The 23,450-nt window shown below is 40.3% G+C and overlaps 1 protein-coding gene across 1 annotated transcript; it reads right to left on the minus strand.

Annotated features, from left to right (window-relative positions):
* Positions 1–1,836: 1,836 nt before the first annotated feature.
* Positions 1,837–21,014, minus strand: LOC122812902 (nucleoside diphosphate kinase). The gene is made up of 5 exons (XM_044084939.1): positions 20,870–21,014; positions 9,037–9,166; positions 3,211–3,312; positions 3,009–3,121; positions 1,837–2,043 (listed from the first exon to the last, which is right to left on the minus strand). The coding sequence occupies exons 2-5, from the start codon at positions 9,163–9,165 to the stop codon at positions 1,926–1,928; spliced, it is 462 nt and encodes a 153-aa protein (XP_043940874.1). The 5' UTR covers position 9,166; positions 20,870–21,014; the 3' UTR covers positions 1,837–1,925.
* Positions 21,015–23,450: the final 2,436 nt, after the last annotated feature.

The raw sequence follows: 23,450 nt of genomic DNA on the forward strand, positions 1-23,450 counted from the left end.
TTTGCTCACCTCATGCACAAGATTAGAGTCTAGCTCTTCAGTTTAATGAGCTAGAACCAAGTGTCAGTCGGGTGGCAAGGACTTAATTTAAGGCTACTCAGATTTGAAGAGGCATCAGTGGGGGCACGATGTAGCAGGTGCTACTACAGTTAGCTGAAAAATTGTCTCCAATCTCAAATGCCTAACAGCCTTAATATAAAATGACCACCCCAGATAAGAGGTCAAGGGTACATAGCAGTCGGTGCCATCAAAAGGGAGGAGAAAGTGGCAGCAACCAAGTTATTCTAAGCATGGTTTAAGCTAGAGTAGATTTAGAATTTATAAGAAACTGTACATAGGGTTTACTAGTGCTGGGGCACTTTTTTAAAAAACAGATTACAACTAAAACGGGTTTATTGTTTTGACATTACCCAGAGTCTAGGAATGGTTATTAGAAAACAATTTCTAACAGTACACTCCAGAGGCATAAGGCCGAGTGTACTATTCCATTAACTGCTCAGATGAGGAAGCAACAATTCCATAGGAATAGGGACAAGTATACATTTATAACTGCAGTCATTTACTTTGCTCCAACTGCAGTCAGCTAATGACTGAAAGGGCTCATGGACCAGTTCAACACTATCCTGGCTGTCTTTAGTACTACAGGACCCACTAGTTCAGTAGCAAAACTTTGTGACAACTGGGAATTGAGCTCAACTATACAAGATACTGATGCCTGTTAGAGGGGGGAACTTTGCAATACTCATCATATAAAGCAGTCTCAAGAGGCTGGCTAAGCTGAGAGAGATGCACATAGTGTTAAAAATATGGAAACCGCGAGAAACTTACTACCTAACATGGGGACGAAAATGGGAAGATAGCAGCAATGGTAAAAAGGACCCCAGTGCATAGCAGTAGTGAAAGTTGGAAAGATCCATTTATGCACAAAGGCAAGAGTAATTTAGTTCAATGGGTCAGACTTTACAGGGAATATGGTGGGGGCACCAGCCTACTTTTAGCATTGCAAGAGGACAGTCAAGTGAACAAAAGGAGGTCCTGTAGAAAGAGCCAAAGGCTGGCCTTCGTGAGAAGCCACATGAAGGTCCAGTTTCCTACAGTACTTAAACTGCCTTACAAGTGCATGAAGCAGTATGCATTCTACCAGACCGGTAGGGGTAGAGAGACTGTTTATGGCAAGACATTAACCTAACCAACTTCACTTTAAATCATATATTCATTACTGGCAGCAGGGGTAAATGCAATAGGGTATCAGGTTTAAGTGGATGTAGTACAACTGTGGGATTAGACAGCACACACCAAGTTGGTTTCAACATACCTGTGCAAGAGGAGTAATTTGGTGCCTGAGAAAGGGTGAGAGGAAAGTATACAGCAAGGGATGAGAATGTTAAAAAGGCAGAGATGGACAGCATTCTCCATTAGTTATCTCCCAATACAATACCATGTTACATGAATGAAAAGCCCCCCCCCCCCCAATTTTCTTTTCAAATTCATCTACTGGGTACCTGCAAATACATACAAGTATTCTCATGTTGCATAAACTAGAGTCAAGTATAGGCCAAGATGTGCCAGAAAATGTACTCTGGCATTTTACACATCTCTACCAGAAGCACAGAAGCCATCCAATTCTACTACTTTAGTGGAATAAGCACAGCAGTGCAGTTTGTGGCAAAGTAACTGGATAAGTCAAATGTTTCAACACTACCTGCTTAGGCTGGCAGTCATATGAAAGCCAGGATGCTTACTTGTCAAAGTTCTACAGCTGAACAGTAAAATGTTTGTAGTGTAGCTGATGAGGCATAAAATTTTTTGTATGAAAAAACACAAACACCATAGCAATCAGGTTCCACTGGTTTATTGGCAGGAGGTAAAAAGTTTACTTTGCTTAAAATATGCTGCTCCGAAATAGTTCATAGGAATGGCTGAAGTCACTCGTAGACCCAGTTCTTTTGGCAACTTTCGTAGCATACCAATTCTTCAGGTTTAAACCAGAGGTTTATCTCTTTCTGTGCACTCTCTACAGAGTCACTTCCATGAATGATGTTTCTAGAATATAATTTTTTAGAAATGACAATATTTAAGTCGTCCAGCATTTGGAACACTGTTTAGACATTTGTGGTATACCTTTCTAGATAATTTGCATTAATCACATTTAGACCCCTCGCCAAGAAGTCACATTTAGATGCCTCCCCCACCACACCAGAAAGGACAACTCTAGTACTAGCATATGCAGCATTAAATACTAGCCATTAATGCTCTAGACAGACATGTGGCAAAAAATTACATGGGGTGGTTACTGACCATCACCCCCCCCCCCATCTGACAGTCATTTGTATGGGGATTTCACCTTTATCTGGGTGACTGCTACCAGAGTGTGGGAGGTCTTAGGCAGACATTTGCTGGCAAGGGTAATATATACCAAATCCTCCCTTTGGGTGGAGTGGGGGAGTAATCCAGGTGACCATGGAGGTTCACAATGTCTTTCCTATACAAACTGATATTGCAAGCACTGGTGAGTGGTAGCCTCAACTGCTCCCACAGCCATGGGCCAGCATCCTAGCCCCTCCTCTAGGGGAATCCATGATGCAAGGTGGCTGGCTCCACCTTTCCCCACAAGACTGGCACATCCATCCACTCAACAGTGGCAAGTGCTTTGGTTACTTGTGCTGTAGTCCAAGCTTTATTCCTCTACACCACTAGCCATTTTATCTGCATGCACAAACCTACTTAAATCATATACTGGAATTTTAATTCTATTTACTCAGAAGATAATGCACAGGTGTGACTGCTAAGATACCCATATACATACTCCCTTTTCAAGGCACTCATCCATTTCATTCACCAATGGAAACCAAAATTCATTTTAAAACAAAATGGACCCCCTCCTCCCCATTTACAGTGGTTTACATTTACCCACTGGAATTTAGTGACCACATGATGTGGCAGCAACTAGGGTGATGGGAAGAGTAGTAGCAGTATACTCTAGCTATCCTTACCAGCAGCAATCTTACCTGCCAACCTGTATACAGAAGTCTCCACGAATGGTACCAGGCTTGGAATCTGCAGGATTGGTCTCACCAAGCATCACTCTGCCAGTTTTAACAATGCCCAGACCTTCCCAGACCTGAAACAGTAAATTCAAGGTTACTTGTTTAGACACACAGCAACACACTGAACAGACATGCAGACAAATTCTACTTTACTATACTTAACCATTGCCACAACAGGTCCAGAGCTCATGTACTTTACCAGTCCTGGGTAGAACGGTTTGTCTTTCAGATCAATGTAATGCTGTTTCAGCAGGGTTTCAGGTGCCTGGAGAGACAAATAATGATTAACACCAACCCACATAGTGTTCACTTAATAGCAAACTGAGGCTGCACAATCACCAAGGCCCCAAATGCATGAAGAAACTGCTGCAAGACTGACTAGCAACTCAAAAACCCACACAGTTTTAAACCCAGTCAATTATGGTGCCCTTTTCCATATTACTCAGTGTATTGTGGTCATTACAGTGCAATCTGTTCCTATAAAAGTGCTTATGACATACTTGATTGCCAGGCAGATTGTCAGACATACCACTTGCCATCCAGGTAGGTGTTGGGAGAAATAAAAATAATCCTATTTTTGAAACTTAAGGAGCCTCCAATCACTGTTGAAGGGGAACATTTTCAATGAAAGGCTAGTTTAATAGTCATAAGATGTGGATTGAGAGTTTTAGCAAAGAGTGTACAGCATTCAAAGGTACATTGCAAACCACCATCAGGAATAGAGACCGGCATATATAGGAACTTTATGGAGACTACATGCAATAAAGCCAGCTTTCATTACCAACTGGCAAACTTATAGCAGCAAGTATGCTTTGCTGTTTATACCTGCTTCATTAGTTCAAAGATGCATATTTAGTAAGCTCGCAGATCTCTAGTGTGCATAGAAACTCAGAGCTGCCATACCTTTAACCTAAAGCCCAAACTACTTTTAGTGAAGGAAATATACTCTAGATTACTTTGTTTCAATTACTATCCATCTCAACTAAAATGGAGATAGAGGGTGGCCCAATACAGCAGTTCAGATCTGGCAATGCAAGCAGCCTAATCACTGCTGGTAGTTCAGAGTCTCCGGTGAGTGCAAGGTCCAGATTTTAGTGAATAGCATACTTGCTCCTCCCATTAAAGTCTATGACACCCCCACACTATCCCTATTGCAGGATCAGACAGTAATTCAGGTGCACTTTAAACATTCACATAAAAATCCTCAAGTAAAACTAAAATTGGGAGAACCAGAATGGCACTGGAGGCCACATGCTATGCTTCATGAATTACTGCAGTAGACTGTCAAGTGCTAAACATATTGCTGAAAAGTTTCTTGTGAAAAGTAAAGGCTTCACTAGCATTATCAGCCTAGTTTCAAACAGTTGAGGTAAATTTTGAACCGTTTTTAAAAACTGCACCTTTCCACTCCCATACCCAGCATTTCTCCACTATCCCTCTTAAAGGGCCACCTTTCCTTATTTTTCCAGTGGGACTGGTTCTAGCCCAACCTTATATTTGCTTCCTATTTAATCTCCTTTCAGTCTACAGGTGTTGAGCAAGAGCCTATGGTGCTCTACCCCCCCCCCCCCCAAAGAAACAGCATGCCTTCTGGTTCAGAGACTTTCATAGAAGGCCAAGACAGACTTGTCAAAACAGTTACAAATGCAAAACATTGGCATAAGAATTTTACTACACTGACAAGATGGACAAGGATTCCCTGTAATGGGACTTTAAATCTGCATCTCATTTTGCAAGTTAGTGCAGTTTTGCCAGCCTGCAAACAGTATGGAGAGGAACAGCCCAACAGATCTACTGCATGAACAGCCAATATTTTTTTGGTCAAGTGATCTGGTACACTCACCAAGCCTCAATTACCCAGGCCACAAGCGCAACCAAATGGAGGATGATAGAAAATTAAGAAATAGCATAAAACCACTGACTGAGAAAATGCAAGCTTCAGAGACACTGACTGGAAGTAAAGACTGGACTTCACACCTATGAGGCAGATGGACAGATTTCCACACCAGGTTTACTGCTTGTTTTTTCTGCTTTAGTAGCAAGCCTATTCTCCCCTCCTTTTTATTCCAGAAAACTAGAGTCAGAGGACTGTATGCCCTCAGGCAGAGACAGCAATCCGAACTGGTACAGATGGGAACTAGTCTCACTACCATCACTGCATTAACCACTTCTGCCAACAGGAATGACCTCACCATTACATTCCAAGGCTCCTTCTGAATCCAAGCATGCAACTCCCATCAGGTTCCTTCATCCCCTAGGGTGGAAAAGCATTGTTGCAAAAGGAAATGTAGAATGTTCCCACGGATAAAACCTCTAAAATGAAAGTAGCTCATTTCAAAGTTATGCAGGCCATTACACAGAAACCTAGTGAAAGGTTTATAGCATATGCAAGTGTAACTGTGCTCCAATCATATTCCTTTTTAGTAGTGTTCAGCTTCAACTTCTACTCATCCGACTGTGTACTATAGATTTACTTAAGCAAAGTCAATTGCTGATCCAGCAACAATACAAGCTTGTGAACTGGTGCTATTCCAGCAATTTTTCAGAACCTGTCCTTTTTAAAAATGAGCAGCTGAAGAAATAAAAGCTGGACTTCCTGTCAAGAGACTGGAGACAATTTGCAGAGTAAGAATTTTATCAAAGCCTGGTACCAATACATTGCATCCTCTTTATATACTCCTATCCAAAGAAATTGAGAAATACACCAATAGTAGCTGTGGTGAAGGGAAATTAGCCATTACTTTATCTTGGTAGTGATATGAGCAAACCTTGTACATTCCAAAATGGATATCCCACTCCATTTATGTAGTTTAATACCCTGGGCTACCCCATGGAGCCTGCGGGGTTGTATAGCCAAGAACGTTTTTTGCAGTCAGGCACTCCTGTTTAACTGGTTGTGGCATTAATCAACTTTTTGAAATGTTAAAGCAAGCCTGTACAGTGGCACCTGAAGTTCACCACAGCACGTTACCTTAAACGCATTTACCCAACCACACCAAGTCATACTATAGGTCAGACTTAATCCTAGTTCTGAGCTGTAATGCATCACTACTGAAGCTCTCCACTATCTGCATAAAAATCTACAAGCACCAGCATATCATGGCACATCTCACAAACAGTAATACAGCAAATGCTCCCATCTGTATAAAATCTGTAATTAGAACCTCTACCTACACACTAGTTTTGTATTGCTATCAATAGGCAAATGTTAACAGAGACTGCTGTAATTAAAATGGAGAAACTAAATATTTTCCATACATTGTAAAAATGTGCTACTTTCACATGAAATTTGAGGAAAGTTGCCATTAACAGACCCAATAGCCTTTAGGCTTGCTGCAATTCTCTCTATGGGGAGTTGGAGCTATGTTTCTTACATGGAGAGCCAAGTAAAAGGTTTTCAGAATAGGTTTACAAGCCAATTTACAACACTGCTCAAGTTGCTAGTTTCTGCAATAGAAGTGGAACACCTTCAAGTGTTGTTTTGAGATGCCTCTTGCACATCTCTTCTCCATATTGCTATACAAAAAGCTAGTGTAAAGATTAGTAATATTGTAACTACAAAATGATTGGGATCAATAAGCCTCAACAGACCTTCCATGATTTAATAAAGAATCCTCTTGAAATTTGTTATGGGGCAGAGTATAGAAAAGGATCAAAATCTTGTGAGCAAGATGGGGTTGGTCTTGGCTCATAAGGACATTTAAATTGAGCAGGAACAAAACCTGAAATGAGTGACAGGTTGAGATTTGTAAGGCAAGTCAAGAACAAAGCTGGAGTTAATTTGTAAAGTTAATGAATACACATTAAATGAAATGTAGCCACGGTACTCAGTACCATCTCAAACTCATGCCCCCCCCCCCCCCGATTTTACTACCCTTTGATCACACCAACTTAGAAGTTGGACTAAATTCCCTTTTCGCAGAGCCACAGAGACTGAGCCACAGGCACTTGGGAGGGAAACCGGATCATTGGGAAACCGGATCATTTACATTAATGTAGATTTACTGCGACTCTACAGACCAGAAACAAGAGCCATTATTCTCCATCAATATTAAAGTCAAATGACTTCTTTTACAAGAGAGATTTTCAGCTGATGCTGCTTAAGGACTCTCCCAAATACTGGGGTGCCAAATTCTACTCTTCACTGCAAGAATTTTATATATGCAAGCCAAAAACTCGAGGGTCCAAACAAGTCAAACCACACTTGGAAGACAATATGTAACACAATGCTCAACTTGATAATCACGTTTTAGTCTAAGTCAGAAGAGACTACCAAAATCATCCCTGTATTTATACAAAGTCCTAATTCAATTAGCCACTGAAATAAAGAATTAAAAAATCACTCATTTGTAAATATGAAACCCATTTACTACATAATGCTACCCTCTAGTGGCCAGTGTTTCAGCTTTGCTGCCCCTAATTTAAGCACTGGTGCCAGAGAGACCATATCACTTATATTAAAGTCCAAAATTTCTACAATAAAAAAAGACTCTGCCCCCCACACATCAAGGTATGTTTAAATAAAGAGTCCCCAGTGGGTTAATATATGTTCTCTCTGGCTTCAATATAAACCATTTCCCTCATAACACTAAACCACATTTAAAATTGCCCCTTTTACTGACATCTCTATCAATTGCACCTTTGCTTTCAAAGACCTTCCTTATGTTGGGACCTTTTCTACAAATCCATCTTAAACATTGTTCAAAAAGAATATTCAAATCTGTGATGCTAGAAATTTAGCCCATTCATTCCTTCAGTTTTCCTCAATACCAGAATCCCCATCATAAGTGACATCAAGGCTCCCTTGTGTATTATTCGTCTCACCATTATTCTGTCAATAGTGTGCCCAAATATGGGTGCAAATTTTACAGATCTGATTCTTTCACTTCCTTATAAACTGAATAGGTCCTCAGGACACCCCCTTAATCTGAACATTATTCATTAAATTTACATTCATGCTTGTAATCCTCATCGGAAATCCTACTCATACTGAAACTGGCCTTTTACCAGGCCCCTTTTTCTGATACGGATGTGCACTGTTACAGTGTAAGCAAGCCTGGTAAAAGTCCAGTTTGTCTAGAAGTAGGAAGACTTCATATTGACCATTACAAACATGAATGTAAGAATTTAATGACCATGTTCAGATTAAGGGGGTATCCTGAGGACCTATGAAATTCAGTTTGTAAGGAAGTGACAGAACAGAGATCTATGAAATTTGCACCCATATTAGGCATTGGGACAATACTGACCAAGAATAATATGGATATGAAATACACATGAGGGAGCCCTCTATAGTCACTTATGATGGGGATTCTGGTATTGAGGAAAACCATTAAGGAATGGGCTAAGTTTTCTAGCCTCTCAGATTTGAATATTATTTCAACAACCTTTAAGATGGACATATAGAAAAAAAAATCACAAAACAAAGGAGGACTTGGAAAGCAAAGGGGCAATTGATTAAATGTGGGATGTTTTCCACAGTGTTGCTATATAAAAAGGAAATAAGGTTTATATTGAAGCCAGAAACAGATGCATTAATAGTAAAGGATATGTAACAAGTATGACATTAATATAGCAACTAATGCCCTAAATGTACCTTTACATGTGGGGGCAGAGTTTTTATCATAGAAATTGTGAACTTGGATATTAGAGGTGGGCCCAGGAAGTTTTTTTGGCAAACTGAGGCAAACAAAGCTCCTGGTTTAAATATGGTCTCTGGCACCAGTGCTTAAATTAAGGGCAGCAAAACTGAAGATACACGGTACTACATATAGTCTGTCTTGTGTGCCTAGGATTCTTAAGACCACCCAAGCCATTCGGTCTTAATACCTTCAAGTTATTCACTGCACAAGACAGCACATCTAAAAACTTGAGCAACAAAGTAATGAGTTTTCATAAAAGGTTGGCACTTACCTTGTAACTATAAAAGAATTAGTGGTAAACTACTACAAAAAAAAAAAAAAAAAAAACAATGCCAAAAGTTACATACGTGCAAATGCTTCATTCCAACAAGTTTAAAACCTTTTCGCTCGAAACGGGTTATAATCTCGCCTACAAGTCCTCTCTGAACACCATCAGGCTTGACTGCAATGAATGTGCGCTCCTTGTTTCCAGACATACTGCAGGGGAAAAAAAAAGTGTAACTGTAGTTTAAGCAATTGTATGACATGTGAAATATGAAGTCAACAAATCAATAAAGAAGTTATACAACTCTACTGAAGCAAACAATTCAGTGGACTAACCTGCAGTTATCTAACAGCAAATGCATTCAGTGTCTCAAGTTCAGGAGAGAAATAAATATACAAAAACCACAACAGTAACTATTCCTAGGTCCATGACAATTTGTAAGCTTTTGTTTTAACATACTACTGGGATTGGCTGAAAGGAAAAGGACTGAACATTACAGTAGGCTGAAGTAGCAGAAGTTTCAGAGATGCACAATAGCCATCCTTACTCCTGACTAGATGTGGATAGCCATTAACTAGCCATGTTACAAGGGCAATAACATACTGCAATTCTAGTCAAGGACAAGGAGTTAGATTGCAAAGATGCACCATAACCATTAAGTTTTCTGCAAGTTAGTAGCCAAAAGGCCTAACAGTCCCAAGTCAATAAGCACATGCACCACACAGCTGCATTACTGAACTGATGCTTATATAACAAGTGTAATGTGTGTATTACACTACTGAACAGACTAATCCTCACATGTCACTTTCAGATTATCCTGACAGTACATTATACTGATACTTTATACATTTGCTTTTGTGAACATAAGGCTGCTGGAAAGATTTGGGCAAATCACATGCATCATTTATAATTTTATTTATTAGCTTACTTGTGGACCAAATACTGCTCCACCTGGACCAATTTCAGGTTCAGCCCAGGTTTTACGATTACAGTAAAACTCCACTGTTGTAAGTTAGTATTTCATTACATATACATCATATGTACACAGTGTGGGTCACAGCAGGAATTAAACATACACCGTTAGGACACAGTCTAGTAGCTAAAAAAAAGTCAGAATTAAGCTACACAACTTATAGTTCAAGGAGATATGGTTCTCCCCACCCCTTTTGTCACCTTCCGATCTTTTGCTCAGTCATCCACTCTCTACACCCCTTCACTACTCTATCTTTTCACTTGTGAAAAAAAGTATGGTCCAAATATTTGCATGTGAAGCTGTTCATATGCTGCACTTTCTAAAACTTAGTCCAAGCTTAGCGACACATTTTGGGCCAAGACTGTCTACAGATCAGGGTGCTCTAAACAGGTAAACATAGAACAGACAATAGAAAAAATCCTTACATGCTTATTTTAAGTAGTCTTGAGTGGCTATTAAATGCAAGTAGTATCCATTTTAAGAGGTTACAGCATCAAGGCTACACCAGGACAGAATTTATTCTTTGGCCTATCGTGTGCACATGTACTCCAACCCAGGTATCATACTATGGCGATTTGAAATACAATCATTAACAGTACTTCAGCATTTTTTTTTTTTGGTTCTGTCCTCCATTTACTGAAGTTAATGTTCTCTGTGGCAATTTCTTTTTAAGCTCTGTACATAAAAGGAAATTACATTGCATAATAATTTTAGTTCTCAGTATGACTTTAGACACCCTCCCTCACGTTAACCTAGTGAACATACTAGCTACCCAAGTGATATTGCAAATATTGTTAAGTATCTGTTGCATTCAGCAGTTAGTTTCATCAAAACTAGCATTAACCTTTAGAGAAGCAATGCACTTACAGAAAGCGTGGGGTAAGAGCAACGTGCCTTTTAAAAGTAGTCAGCCTAGTTCTCTAACCCTAAGAGGATTGCATTGGTTTTACATTGCCATACATATTCTCTAGGCTACACAGAGAAACTCATACTTTACAGACATCCAGCCTGAGTGACCTATCATGACGACATTTTAGGAGAAACGGACCAAAACCTTAGGAAAAACAAACAGTGATAGTGTAGTGTACTGGCTCACCTTCAGTTCTGCGGAGTGGGCGCAGCTCTGGTGATTGGCATGAAAAGTTGCATATGAAATGAGGCATGATAGACATGCCTAGACATGCCATATTAGGCAGTGATATCGTGCATACAATTAAGAAATTAATTCAGGCTATACCTCTCAAGTACCTCGCAGAATGTTCATTTGTTTCTTAAAAAGCTCTTGTTACTCAGTTTCACATTGAGTGAGTTTGTCACACTTTCAGACTTGGGGGAAAAAGGCTTTGCTGAAATACTAAAGCCCATCAGTAAGGCATACTGATATGGTAGTTAAAAAGAACTAATCATGTTGATGGGGAAGTTGCATTGAACAAATATTAATGACTGCGCTTTAACTGATCAAGACATGTAATTAAGGGGGAGAGGAGATTGAGAGCAAACACAAGTTAAGCATTACTCTTTTGCTGAAAAGCTTAAGGTAATTCTAGCTTTATGAGTACTAAAAAAAGATTAGACATAGGAAAGCTGTGCCGTGTATGACTAAACAAACAAAATGAAATAAAGGATAACCAGATAACTTCTTGATTTTGATTCAGTGCTCATTACCCAGAATGTCCCAGTCATCTATTTTCATCTTAGGAGTTTCACTGGTGGTATGTGGATAATGCATTGTCCATGTAGTGCACCTTGGCTTTTAGAGTGCATACATTTTACAGACATATGTGTATTAAAGTGGATTGGGATGAATAGTGAGGGACCTCTTAAGGAACATTTAGGTAGACAATGTTTTATTTAGACTTGTTTCTGTAGTCAAACTGCAACAGACATCTGGCCCATGTTCTAGTTCCTAAATATGCAATTAACAGTGTATCTGGCAGCACATTAACATTTAAATCATGGAGTTCCTTAATCTATCTGGTGGTTAGTAATGCAATACCACTGCATCACTGGACTACCTGCAGATTCACCTGTGCTTTTTTGGGTTTTGTCATTTCATGTTTAGCATATAAATAAAATTGTGGCATCATACAGTTTGGAAACAGAATATTCATTCACACCGGATGAATATTGAATACTTCCAACAGGTGAGGGTTTTGGGCAGTGCTTGCTACTGCACATCTGGTGAGCCAGCACACTACACCATCACCAGAAAAACTGCAACATTCTGTACAGCTGAGGGGTACAGGATGCAAAGAAACAATTTCAGGTCGTGCAGTGGACTTGGGGATGCCCGGGCCTATCAATCTGCCATTACCAATACACTGGGGATATCCAAGGTTGAGTTACCGACCAAGCTACACTGCTATCCTGTAGCAGGTTTTAACCATCTGAACCAGTAGCAGCCCCCCACCGACCTAATTACAAAGTGGCCCTACATACGAGGGCAGTGGGTAATCAAGTGAACACATTCACGCTGCCATAGACCAGTACTTTGACCCCTTAAATTTGCTTTGGGGCCTTGAACACACCACAGAGTAGGCTCCAGGACCCTAAAGTGGATTTCTCAGAAAACTGGTGGATGGACAGTGGCACGAATATAATGGGAACTATGGAGCGAAAAGCAGTCATACCAGCCCAGTCAAAGTCAGAAACTGACCAATTTGTATGTGCAATGACTTGCTCTAATCATACAATCCAATTTTTTTTTTTTTTTTTTTTACATAGCTTCAAAATCACTGGTTTAATTAGAGGTAGGACACCCCTGGATGCGCAGAGGAACAGCCGTCCAAGATCCTTTTCTGTCACCCGAGGTAAAGTGCCCCCCTGCAGGTATAATGCAAGAATATTCAGAGTGTCCCAGCACAAAGCCCACCCAATCCCCTTTTCTGTCATTTCAGGTCAGCCACAAGTTACTGTATTCATTCACAGCTCTGTAGTCTGAATATTAATTAAGTGTTCTGTCACTTAAAGATTTAGGTTTTGTACTAGAACATTACCCCACCAGATGCGTAGTAGCAAGGACTGCCCAAACCCTGCCCACTACTTGCATTTCCCTCTAATTGCTAGTCTTAACTAAACAAACATGAGATACCCAATGTCACCAAATAGAATATGGGAAACAGTGTAGTTGAATGTATGCTCTGCTGCAACTCCGCGTTACTATTTTTAGTCCTCTGTGCAGGAACACATGGCAGATAGAATACAAGTAGAGATCTGCAGAATAAGATGTTTTAATTAGTTTTAGCCATTTGACATCCAGTATTTATTTGCAGTGCCACTCCCTATGCCAAAGAATTTTCCAAGTCATTCTGTTGGTCTGCAGATATGTATTCTGAACAAAGCCTAATAGAACTGAGGGGGGGGGGGGGCAAACTACCAAATATAGGGAGATATTCAAGTACTGTGTTTATAAACTTATAAAGTTGCTAGCTTTACAAGTTTTATATTAGCATGCATTTCAAAAGAATGTAAAACTGTGAAACTAGTGTCATTTACTGTTCAGTAACTTACTAGAAAACTAAAAATTGTGTTATTCTAATGAGCACAAAAGTATATTTAAGGTGGGGGGTGCAGGGGGGGGCAAACTACCAAATATAGGGAGATATTCAAGTACTGTGTTTATAAACTTAGTTGCTAGCTTTACAAGTTTTATATTAGCATGCATTTCAAAAGAATGTAAAACTGTGAAACTAGTGTCATTTACTGACTTCCATGTTCAGTAACTTACTAGAAAACTAAAAATTGTGTTATTCTAATGAGCACAAAAGTATATTTAAGGTGGGGGGTGCAGGGGAAGCAATTTAAAGCACAAAATTAGGATGGGGTGTAAATTAGTGCATACATACTGCCCATGTGTCCCACTAATACCTGAACCTGTCCTTCCATCTCTTAAAGGACACAACTAGCTTGGAATGGTTGTACTTCAACAGCAACATTGTGTCTTCAGTTTATCGAAAAGACAAATAAAAATTCTGGGGGAAAAAAAAGAACAGCAACAAACAGTCTGGACTACTCAGAATGAATATGCAACAGGTCACTGGATAATCTGCATGGCTGGTCACTCAGCCATATTTTGCATGCAACCTCACACAGGCTTGCCCTGTCAATCATACAGGCCATACCCATTCCTGCACAAAAGGGTAATGTTCTAATACAAATTCTAAATTTATATCAAATGAAAGCTATTACATACTGCTCAACTGCACAATTTCACAATGCCCAGATTTTTCTTGGCTCATTTTTGGTCTGTTCATTATAAAATTTATGGTTCTGGACATCTGTGGCAAATCAATGAGCCTTGAATTCAGTAAATAAATCATTCAAGGCTCAAGACTATTTCAGAAAATGCACAGCAAGACAAAACCCTTTTACTCCAAGTTTTAACAGCAAGATTTAAAATTTGCCCCTATTTTTTGGGCTGTCCAGATTTTGTGCCAAGATGTAGAGAGCCACGATACAGCTCAATCTCATAGCACAAGAAATTTATATAGTCTAAAATATACGGGGAACAAAACTCCTAAAAACTTAGGGGCAAGAACAGGTTGTGTGTACCATATCTTTTTATGAAGTATCTTAGACATGCCATTGATCAAGCTTTATAAGGATCAGACCTAAAATGAGGAAAGTATCAACTGCAGATTCTTAGAATGTCCAAGTATGATATTGATGTTAATCGGGGATTTTAAAATCATGTGGATTTGCCGTGAACCATATGGCCCACTTTCAGTGGAGACCCGAGGAGAAAGCACAACCATACAAGGCCCATACCTCAAATGTATGGATTTTTGCAGAATGTCCAGTTTTGCCTCATTTTAAAAATGGTCTCTTCAGCTTTTCCCAGTTAGGGGTCACCACAGCGGAACTCCTAATTCTCATAAAACTAGTTTTCTGGAAAGCCATTGGCAAGATGAGGGTTTAAGTCAGAAAACAATGAGATATTTTAAGGACTTCATACTCAAAAAAAAAAAAAAGTCATCCCAATACAAATGTGTTATTCTATCAACTTTGCAAGTCTGAAACAGCAATATTTAAAAGTATCTATTTTTGGGTCTGTCCATTCATGGCTTTGTCCAGATTTCTTGCTCTAAAAAGGCAAGGTTAAAATGAGTTACATGCAAGACCACATATAAAATACAAAAGTTAATGGAATGTAGAAAAAAGTGAAACGAAAAAAACATAGGAAAGTAATGACGATAAATGTTACTCAAGAGATAAAATGTACAATGAGGAAACAGTACAAGAATGTTTTTACAGGGCTACATAATAGTAATATAGAATTTTCTATAGACTGAAGCAATATTTTTTGAAAACTGGAGGAGATGTGGAAGCTGGCTCGGTAGTGGGAATTAAGGAAGATTATGGCAAGGGCAGAATAGTTCAAAACTGAAGTTGAACTATTTCCTGAAGCAGATGGCACTATAAATGCTACGGATGTTAGGGGGAAGCCCATTCCAAGCGAGGGACAATTGTTGTGGAAACAACTGTTGTGGAGAAGTTTACAAATATTTTCGTTTGGTTTATATCAAGAAGGGCTAGTCACAGCTATGAAGTGGATGAGCTGGGATATAAGGGAATACCATGTAAGAAAGAGGAACAGGCTAAATTGGAGGATGAATGTATCACAAAATACCATCATACTGGGAGACTTCAACTACCCAAACATAGATTGGGTACATTATTCTAGCCCTAATACCCTAGCCCAAAGGTTCCTGGAATTCATAAATTCAAATGCACTGGAACAACTAGTCACCTCTCCCACTAGGGGAGATAATATACTAGACCTGATCACAAACATGGGGACAAAATGCTCCACACCGGAAGTATACCCCTCACTAGTGAGATCTGACCACAAACTAATCACCCTGGATATACATATCCCACCTCCACCCCCAGCACAAAAGACCACAGTGAAAAACTTCAAAAGCAGACTTCACTCTTAAGACTGAGATGGTATCATTTAAGCCCACTGTGCCAGTGGATACCACATCCCACAATGCAGAATCCTTCACAAATGCTTTCTATGGACATCTCCAAGAATGCATGGATCATGCAATCCCAAACAAATCCAAAGTCCCTCTCCACCAAATGTAAGCGTCCTGTCTGGTGGACCTCAGCCATAAACAAATTGTATAACAAAAGGAAGCTACTGCACGTCAGAGCGAAATCCCATGAAGGGAAGACATCTCTGATCAACATTAGCAGAAAACTACGTTCTCTCAAAAACATCCAAGGCAAACTTTGAGAAAAATCACTAAGGACACTAAAGATAACCACAACGCCTTCTTCAGCTATGTTAGAAACCTGGGCGGAAACCCTCAGATATGCTCAGAGTTGGTTCACAACAAAAAATACACTGAACCCACAGATATTGCTAACATTCTGGCTGACAGGTTCAGTGCAAATTTCTCCCCTCCTACACCCCCAAAAGAAGAAATACTTATCCCAGCTGAATGTAATCTCCCTGTCATCTCAGATGTCCAAGTGAGAACCGCCCCAACCAAAGCAAAAAACACAGCATCAATGGGACCCGACGGTATCCCGGGGTGCGTGTTACGCGTGAACTCGCAGAGGAGCTAAACCCACACATAAAAATGCTATTTAACCTTAGCCTTACTTCGGGATATGTACCTGAACACTGGCGTACAGCAACAGTGGTCCCACTCCACAAGGGGGGTGCCTCTACAGACCCTGGAAACTACCGCCCCATAAGCTTAACTAGCCTGGTCTGCAAAGCTATGGAAAGAATCATTATGGAACTCATAAACAGAGACATAGGGGACCTACAGACACTTGACCCCACCCAGTTCGGCTTTGTAAAGGGCAGATCCTGCCTTTTAAACCTGGTTGACTTTCGAAAGTCACTAGAGCCATTGATGAGGGCAAAGCAGTCCATACAGCATACCTGGACTTGGCTAAGGCCTTCGACAATACCCCACTCAGGCATCATAGATAAGCTAAACAGCTTAAAAGTAAACCCTTATGTCACTAGATGGGTTGCAAACTGGCTAAAGGACAGAACTCATAAAGTACAAATCGCTGGAGCAATGTCAGACTCAAAGCCAGTCACAAGTGGTGGCCCACAGGGATCTGTCCTGGGACCCCTCTTGTTCGGCATTTATTTCTCATATGTTAAAGCAAACATGGGAGGGCTGTGGCTGAAAGTTTGCAGATGACTGCAAACTAGGCGCCATAGTCGATACACCAGCAGACACACATCCTACAAAAAGGCCTCACTGAAACGGACAACTGGTGCCGTAGTCACGGCCTTAAACTAAATGCCAAAAAGTGTATAGTCATCCCTTTTGGAAAAAACAAAGTACCCACAAATTATCACAGACAGCAACCCACTGAGTACAGAAAAAGTAATCAGAGACCTAGGGACCCAAGTAGACAGCGACCTCTCATTTGACACCCACGTTGCCAAAGTAGTTAGAAAAACATTCTACCTTGCACACCTCAGCATGAAGGGATTCACATCCAGATCCAAGGATGTCATTGTACCCGTATATTCCTCCCTCAGACCCATAATAGAGTACAATGCCCCATTTGGTATGTACCTCACCCGGCATTTGCAACAGCTGGAGAGACCACAAAAGTACCTCACCAAAAGGATCAAGGGTCTCCAACCTATGTCTTATTCTGCCCGACTAAAACTTCAGCTCTATTCAGTAGCATACCGCCTGCTCAGAGGTAATCTCTGCCTGACATACAAGGCCATGTCCAATCAGGATCTGATGGACATGCTCCACCTCAAAAAAATCCAAATCCATCAGGACCACGAGAGCTAAAGACTTAAACCTCGGCACAAGTATGAATAGGACATGCTGGAGGGATAGATTCATAACCCAGAGGCTTCCCATGCTTTGGAACAGGATCCCAGTTTGTATTAGGCAGAGCCCCTCACTGACTCTCTTCAAGAGAAATCTTGAGTGGATGGGAGATCGTAAGTTTACCCCAGGGGGTCACATGTGCCACTGCTAGACAGGGGCACAGTAAACTAATTCTATTATAGAAGGGGACCTTCATTGTGTCACTACTAGACAGAAGCACAGTATTCTAGATTTATTCTGTACATTTTTGTACCATTTCATAGGGTGGCAAAAGACACATCACTATGGCTAGGCTTACAAATGCCCCAGGGCAGATAGCCTAGTACTATACTATGTCAATGAAAAAAATGTTCTGTGCCTCACCAAAGTTCCGACCAAGTACCAAAGACCAATAGCGAAAAAACAAACTTGTCAGAACACTGCTATGAATCCAAGACGTAGATAAAACGAATATAAACAGCATACAACTCCTAAGACTTTCAAAAATGAGCGCTTTCAGGTGTGTACCCTTCAGATTCAGAATCTGAAGGGTACACAACCGAAAGCGCTCATTTTTGAAAGTCTTAGGAGTTGTATGCTGTTTTTATTAGTTTTATCTAAAAGTCTTGGATTCATAACAGTGTTCTGACAAGTTTGTTTTTTCGCTATATTATGAAACTAAATGTTTATTTAGCGGAGTGTGTGAGCTGCAGCTGGAGGAATTCAAGCCATTGAAGTTGTCTCAGGGAAAGGCTGTGATGCGATTTGTATGGCTGGTTACAGACGAATCTTGCTGTTTATAGGTTTGTTCACGTTTGGTTAGTAGGGATGACTAGAGATGGCAAGGATAGAAGAGGCACAGAGAAGGGGATTTACAACTGCACGTTGCCATTTCAAATTGCGCCGTATTTAAGAAACTAAATTTGCCACGGGTGGGCGTTTGCATTCAATGAAGGCTTGTAAGAATAAAGCGTGCCGTCCACCTTCTGTAGGCTACTAAATGACAAGAATTAGAAGAGTACCACATACAGTTTCCGTCCCGCGGTAGTGGTGCTGCGGAAGCGTTGTCGCCTCACACCAAGACGTTGTGCCGTTTCATTCACAGATAGAGCATCTTCTATGTGGAGGCATGCGTGAATGGGCGTGCCTTCGTTGAAGGTTGCGCGTCAGGGCTGGTAACTCGGCGCGTAAAAACCCACTACCAAACATTACCGGACCGGAGAAATCGAAATGTTGTGGTTATCAAAGGGCGGCCACAGTGGTGCAGTGGTTAGCGTTGCCGCATCACAGCAAGAGGTTCGATCCTCGGCTGGGGTGCCTTCTGTGCGGAGTCTGCATATTTATCCCTGTGGTCGCGTTGGTTTCCTCCGGCTCCCTCCCACATCCCAAAGACATGCTGTAGGTGGATTGGACAACTCTAAATTGGCCCTAGATGTGAGTGCGTGCATGTGTGCCTTCTGTGGAAGGTTGGGCGCCAGGCTGGCAACTCGACACTGCTGCCAATCATGAGCGGACATGTGATCCGCTGTGGCGACCCCTAACTGGGAAAAAGCCGAAAGACGACGAAGATGTTTTTATCAAAAGTCCCTGTATTAGTGTGATTTTCCTGCGGGTGTTTCGGTTTCCTCTCACATTGCAAAGACAGGAAGAGGACTGGACGCTAAACTTGCCACAGACGGGAGTGTATGGTGTGGAAAAACTACCACGGTTGGGCTCGTCACCCGGCGGTGTAAACCTTGGCCCCATATTACTGTCAGTAAGCGTTACCTCACCCCCATGTGGAAAAGAAAAGGCTATGGATTGACAACTAGCCTAGCACTTACTATGGGTTGCCATACGTCCCTCTTAATATATGAGGCTTTTGAGGAGGAGGGGGGGGGGCAGTTGCGTTCTGCAACGCAGAAGAGGGATAAACAATCCTCAAATAGCTGAATAAGACTATTTTGTGCCTGATGACAGCCTGTACAACTGTTTACTTTTTGCAATAAAATTCAGCCCTTAAATTATCCAACTGTGATCTGAACAAAATTCATAAGAATAGATTTGGCCCTCTGTCAAACAAGTTTTTTTTAAAGAAAAATCTCACTCGCACTGCTGCCACAACCTCAAACATCTTTTCGTTAGTGCTAGTTTATACATCGAAATAAATGGGAAACTTAAATATTTAACTTGAAAGTGCAATATTCACATAAGCTTTGTGAAACGTTACGTTCTTTTTAATACGAAGTCACCACTGCTTTAATACTCATTCACACCGGATGAATATTGAATCCTTCCAACTGACTTATAACGGGGGAGGGTTTTGGGCGGTGCTTACTACTGCGCATCTGGGAAGGCAGTACACTAGACTATCGCCCAAAAAATTTACCGGCTTCACTGTTCAATGATTTACCAGAGGAAAAAAAAAAGACACCCACCCAAACTCAACGTATTACATACATCAATCGGTTTCAAAACCACTCACGCATGGCTAGTCTGTATTCAATGTCGCTAGCAGAAAAATAAAATCGACAGTTAAAAGGCTTTACAAACGCAGATTTGAGGACAACGCTCCATCAGCAATGGTCTCTTTATATGAGCCCTCATTCCCGTCAAGTACAATCTTATGTGAAACTATCTTTTACATTCCTGAAAGGCCCAATGCAAAAAGAAACATGTAAACTGACACCACACCACAATGTTACATATGTTCGCCTACGCCCAAATGAATCATAAGTATTAAGCAAATCAGTGCTTTCTCCGATGATTTTAGAACTCTAGCCAATTCCTACAAGTAGGTCTTACCTATAGACTAAGACTGCACTCAATTAGTCTAAAAAGACAAATGCTAGGAAGCTTTTAACAATAAACATCCCATAACAAAAGTTTCAGTAAAACTTTAGTATACAGCCTTATGCAGGATTCATAAATATGATTTTCTCTAAAGAGTAATGTAATAACCTATTAAAACAGAGTAAAATATTTTTATTCAAAGCACGAGTGGATTCAAGATCCAGCCCTCCTCCTTGTATTTTAATACGTAGGCAGTTCATCATTAAATCCACTCATATCGCCATCATATTACTCCCGCACCTCTATATTAGAAAAAAACACAATCATTCGGAGCTTAACTATAGTACGAATTACATTCTCACCTTACAAGTACCGAAAGGCAGACCCAAGCAGATTACTAGCAATCACACATCAACCAACAGGCAGCGAGAGGGTAAGCTTCCTAGAGCGAGCTTAAATACACAGGGAAGAGATCGGAAGTGGGACACTTTCTTTAGCAGCCGAAGAAAAGGGAGTGTAGAAACTCTTTCAGAGATTTGTTGGAGTTTTTAATTTGCTTTTTTTTGTAAAACTGTAATGGTTGTTATAGCTGATACACAATTTTAGTCTAATTTCATTACCGTAATTTAGAGAACTCTCTTGTTATCACGATAAATTAATAGCAATTGTAATGAGTGCCTTTAGAATTCCTATAAGCAAATAATAGACTGCTCCGGTTAAGTTCAAAGGTTACAGGAAGTATGGTTCATTCTCGTGAGCAGTGTGTATTCTATGTTTGGTCTGGTTGAAAATGTTTTTAAGTTCTTAATGTTACGAAGTATTTTCTTTATAGTTAGATAGTTTTTGATTTGGGTAGTGATAATCTACGATTTTATATGACCAAGTATGCAGTCTCCAAGACCTGTCCAGAAGCAAACTAGCAAGAGACTTAACGTGCATTCAGATAATCAGGAACAGGAGAAAGTTAAAAGACTGAAACATCTTGAACAATTGTCTGCTCCTGAGTCTAAGACTGAGGTTGAACTACATTTGGAAGAGCTTTTGTTTGGTGGGGAAGATGAACTGGTTGAGAGACTTGGAGAGGTGAACACTATTATTGTTTTTCAGTCTATTGTACTTTAAAGTATGTTGATATTGCTTTTCTGCTGTCTTTTTTGTCTGCAAACGTGAGATTTAAAAGTGATGTGTTTTCTTGAGTAAACTTTCAGTGTGCATATAATTGTCTCTCTTCTGGTAAAGGGCATTGTTTGTCTTTTTAACCATATTTGCATGTAATACGTAAAGCTTCTTTTTTACAAGGCGTACTCCGTGTACTTAGATGGTTACATTTTATGATTCTCTGTCTGAATTGTTAGAGTCATGTACACAATATGCTTGGATGCAAGAATAGTTCTCTAAAAGTTGTATTTTTGATGTATGGGCAACAAGTAAAATGGTGCATTTCTTAAGTGTATAGCAGGCAGTATTAAGATGGGTGTACACTTTCTAATGTTAAGTGAGTGACTGGGTAGTAGTACGAGATCTGAATATAACATAGAAATATTTTACTGCAGCCCCTCATATTACAGTTAATAATTCACATACTAAAACTTAAGCATGTAGATGGAGTAGATATGCAAGCTGAAGCTGAAATAGCTGTAATTTTGTGTTTAAGCCAGATAGGCAAGTGTCAGATCCATGTTTTTGAAAGATATGTACCATGCAGGATGCCATTGAGGGTTCCTAAGTTACCTTACACAAGGCATGTTGCAGTTTGACATTTGGGTTGGTCTTGTCCTTTTTCCATGAGTCCCTTACAATTTCCCCCAAGCATAAATGCAATCTTGGATCATATGCAGTTTGTTGAAAGAGGCTGGCTAAAGCGTTTCATACGCAGTCCCTAAGTTGTATCCACTCCTCGCCATTAGCTCTTCTCACCACAGGCAGTGTATACCTTACAATTGATCTTTTCATTGAAAACTTTTGCAGGTGTCTTTTATATCAGCAGCATTAAAAACACTCTCTTGTTATAAACTGTCTATTATAGATTATATTTTGTATAAAATATTTAAATGGTTATAATAGATACAGGTCACATGCAGGACTGAGTTTAAATAGCCACAGTCGTGTGCTTATTAAGACAGAAATTATTAGTATTAAAATGTATTAAAATGTATGAAGTGGCTATGTTGGTATTTTGCGCAAGACCTGCACCAAGCAGGCTGTCAAGAAGACTTCCAAATTCTTTTACCCAAGGTTGGGGTTGCACTTTGTATGTCTGTGTCCAACCCCTTTCTACAAGTAACACCCAGTTTCATGCAAACATAAATGCATCTTGGACCACTTTGCAGTCTGTTAATAGAGCCTGGCTAAAGAGTCCGATTCCTACCTGGGCATTTCTAATGTTGATGACAGAGTGTTCCATATTTTCCTCTCACCACAGTCAGTCCTTTTTGGCATATCTGGTTTTTGCAGCCGAAAAGGGCAGGGGTGAAGGTCCCCTTCTTTTTCTGTCCAAGCACATATGGTAAGATTGGGAGTGTGTCTGCTTTACTGTATTCTTGAAGTTCTTTGCATGTAACCACATTGCCAGGTTAGACAAATAATCTCCATCCTTATGTTACATTTGGTCCAACTTTGCACTTATCTATGGATGAGTTAAAAAATGTCTACATAAGCTCTGAATACCTTATCTGTGATGTTATTTAATCTGTGTCATGCTCTTTCAGGCACCTTTTTAAACCTTTGACCCTGTTCTGACCACATCAGTCTAACTCAAGGCCATTTCTATTTCAAGGTAACTAAATCCCAGCATATGTCACTTTCTAAGATGCCTAAATCCATTCCCTTCAACATTTAACCACCAAAACCGCTGGACCTTCATCACTTCTTATGATGCCCCAGTTCTGCTATCACTTATTGCCACTTTTCTGCTGATCCATGTGAAGCAGACAGAGCTCCTCC

This window comes from Protopterus annectens, chromosome 10.part0, assembly GCF_019279795.1.
Source record: "Protopterus annectens isolate FY-2018-M chromosome 10.part0, PAN1.0, whole genome shotgun sequence".
NCBI classification, from domain to species: Eukaryota; Metazoa; Chordata; order Ceratodontiformes; family Protopteridae; genus Protopterus; species Protopterus annectens.

Excerpts from the sequence above, each read along its gene's own strand:
- LOC122812902 (XM_044084939.1), bottom strand. The coding sequence starts at position 9,165 with ATGTCTGGAAACAAGGAGCGCACATTCATTGCAGTCAAGCCTGATGGT. Across the intron at positions 3,313-9,036 it reads TTGGAATGAAGCATTTGCAC|GCACCTGAAACCCTGCTGAA; the intron begins GTATGTAACTTT and ends TTGTCTCTCCAG. Across the intron at positions 2,044-3,008 it reads TTCTGTATACAGGTTGGCAG|AAACATCATTCATGGAAGTG; the intron begins GTAAGATTGCTG and ends ATTATATTCTAG.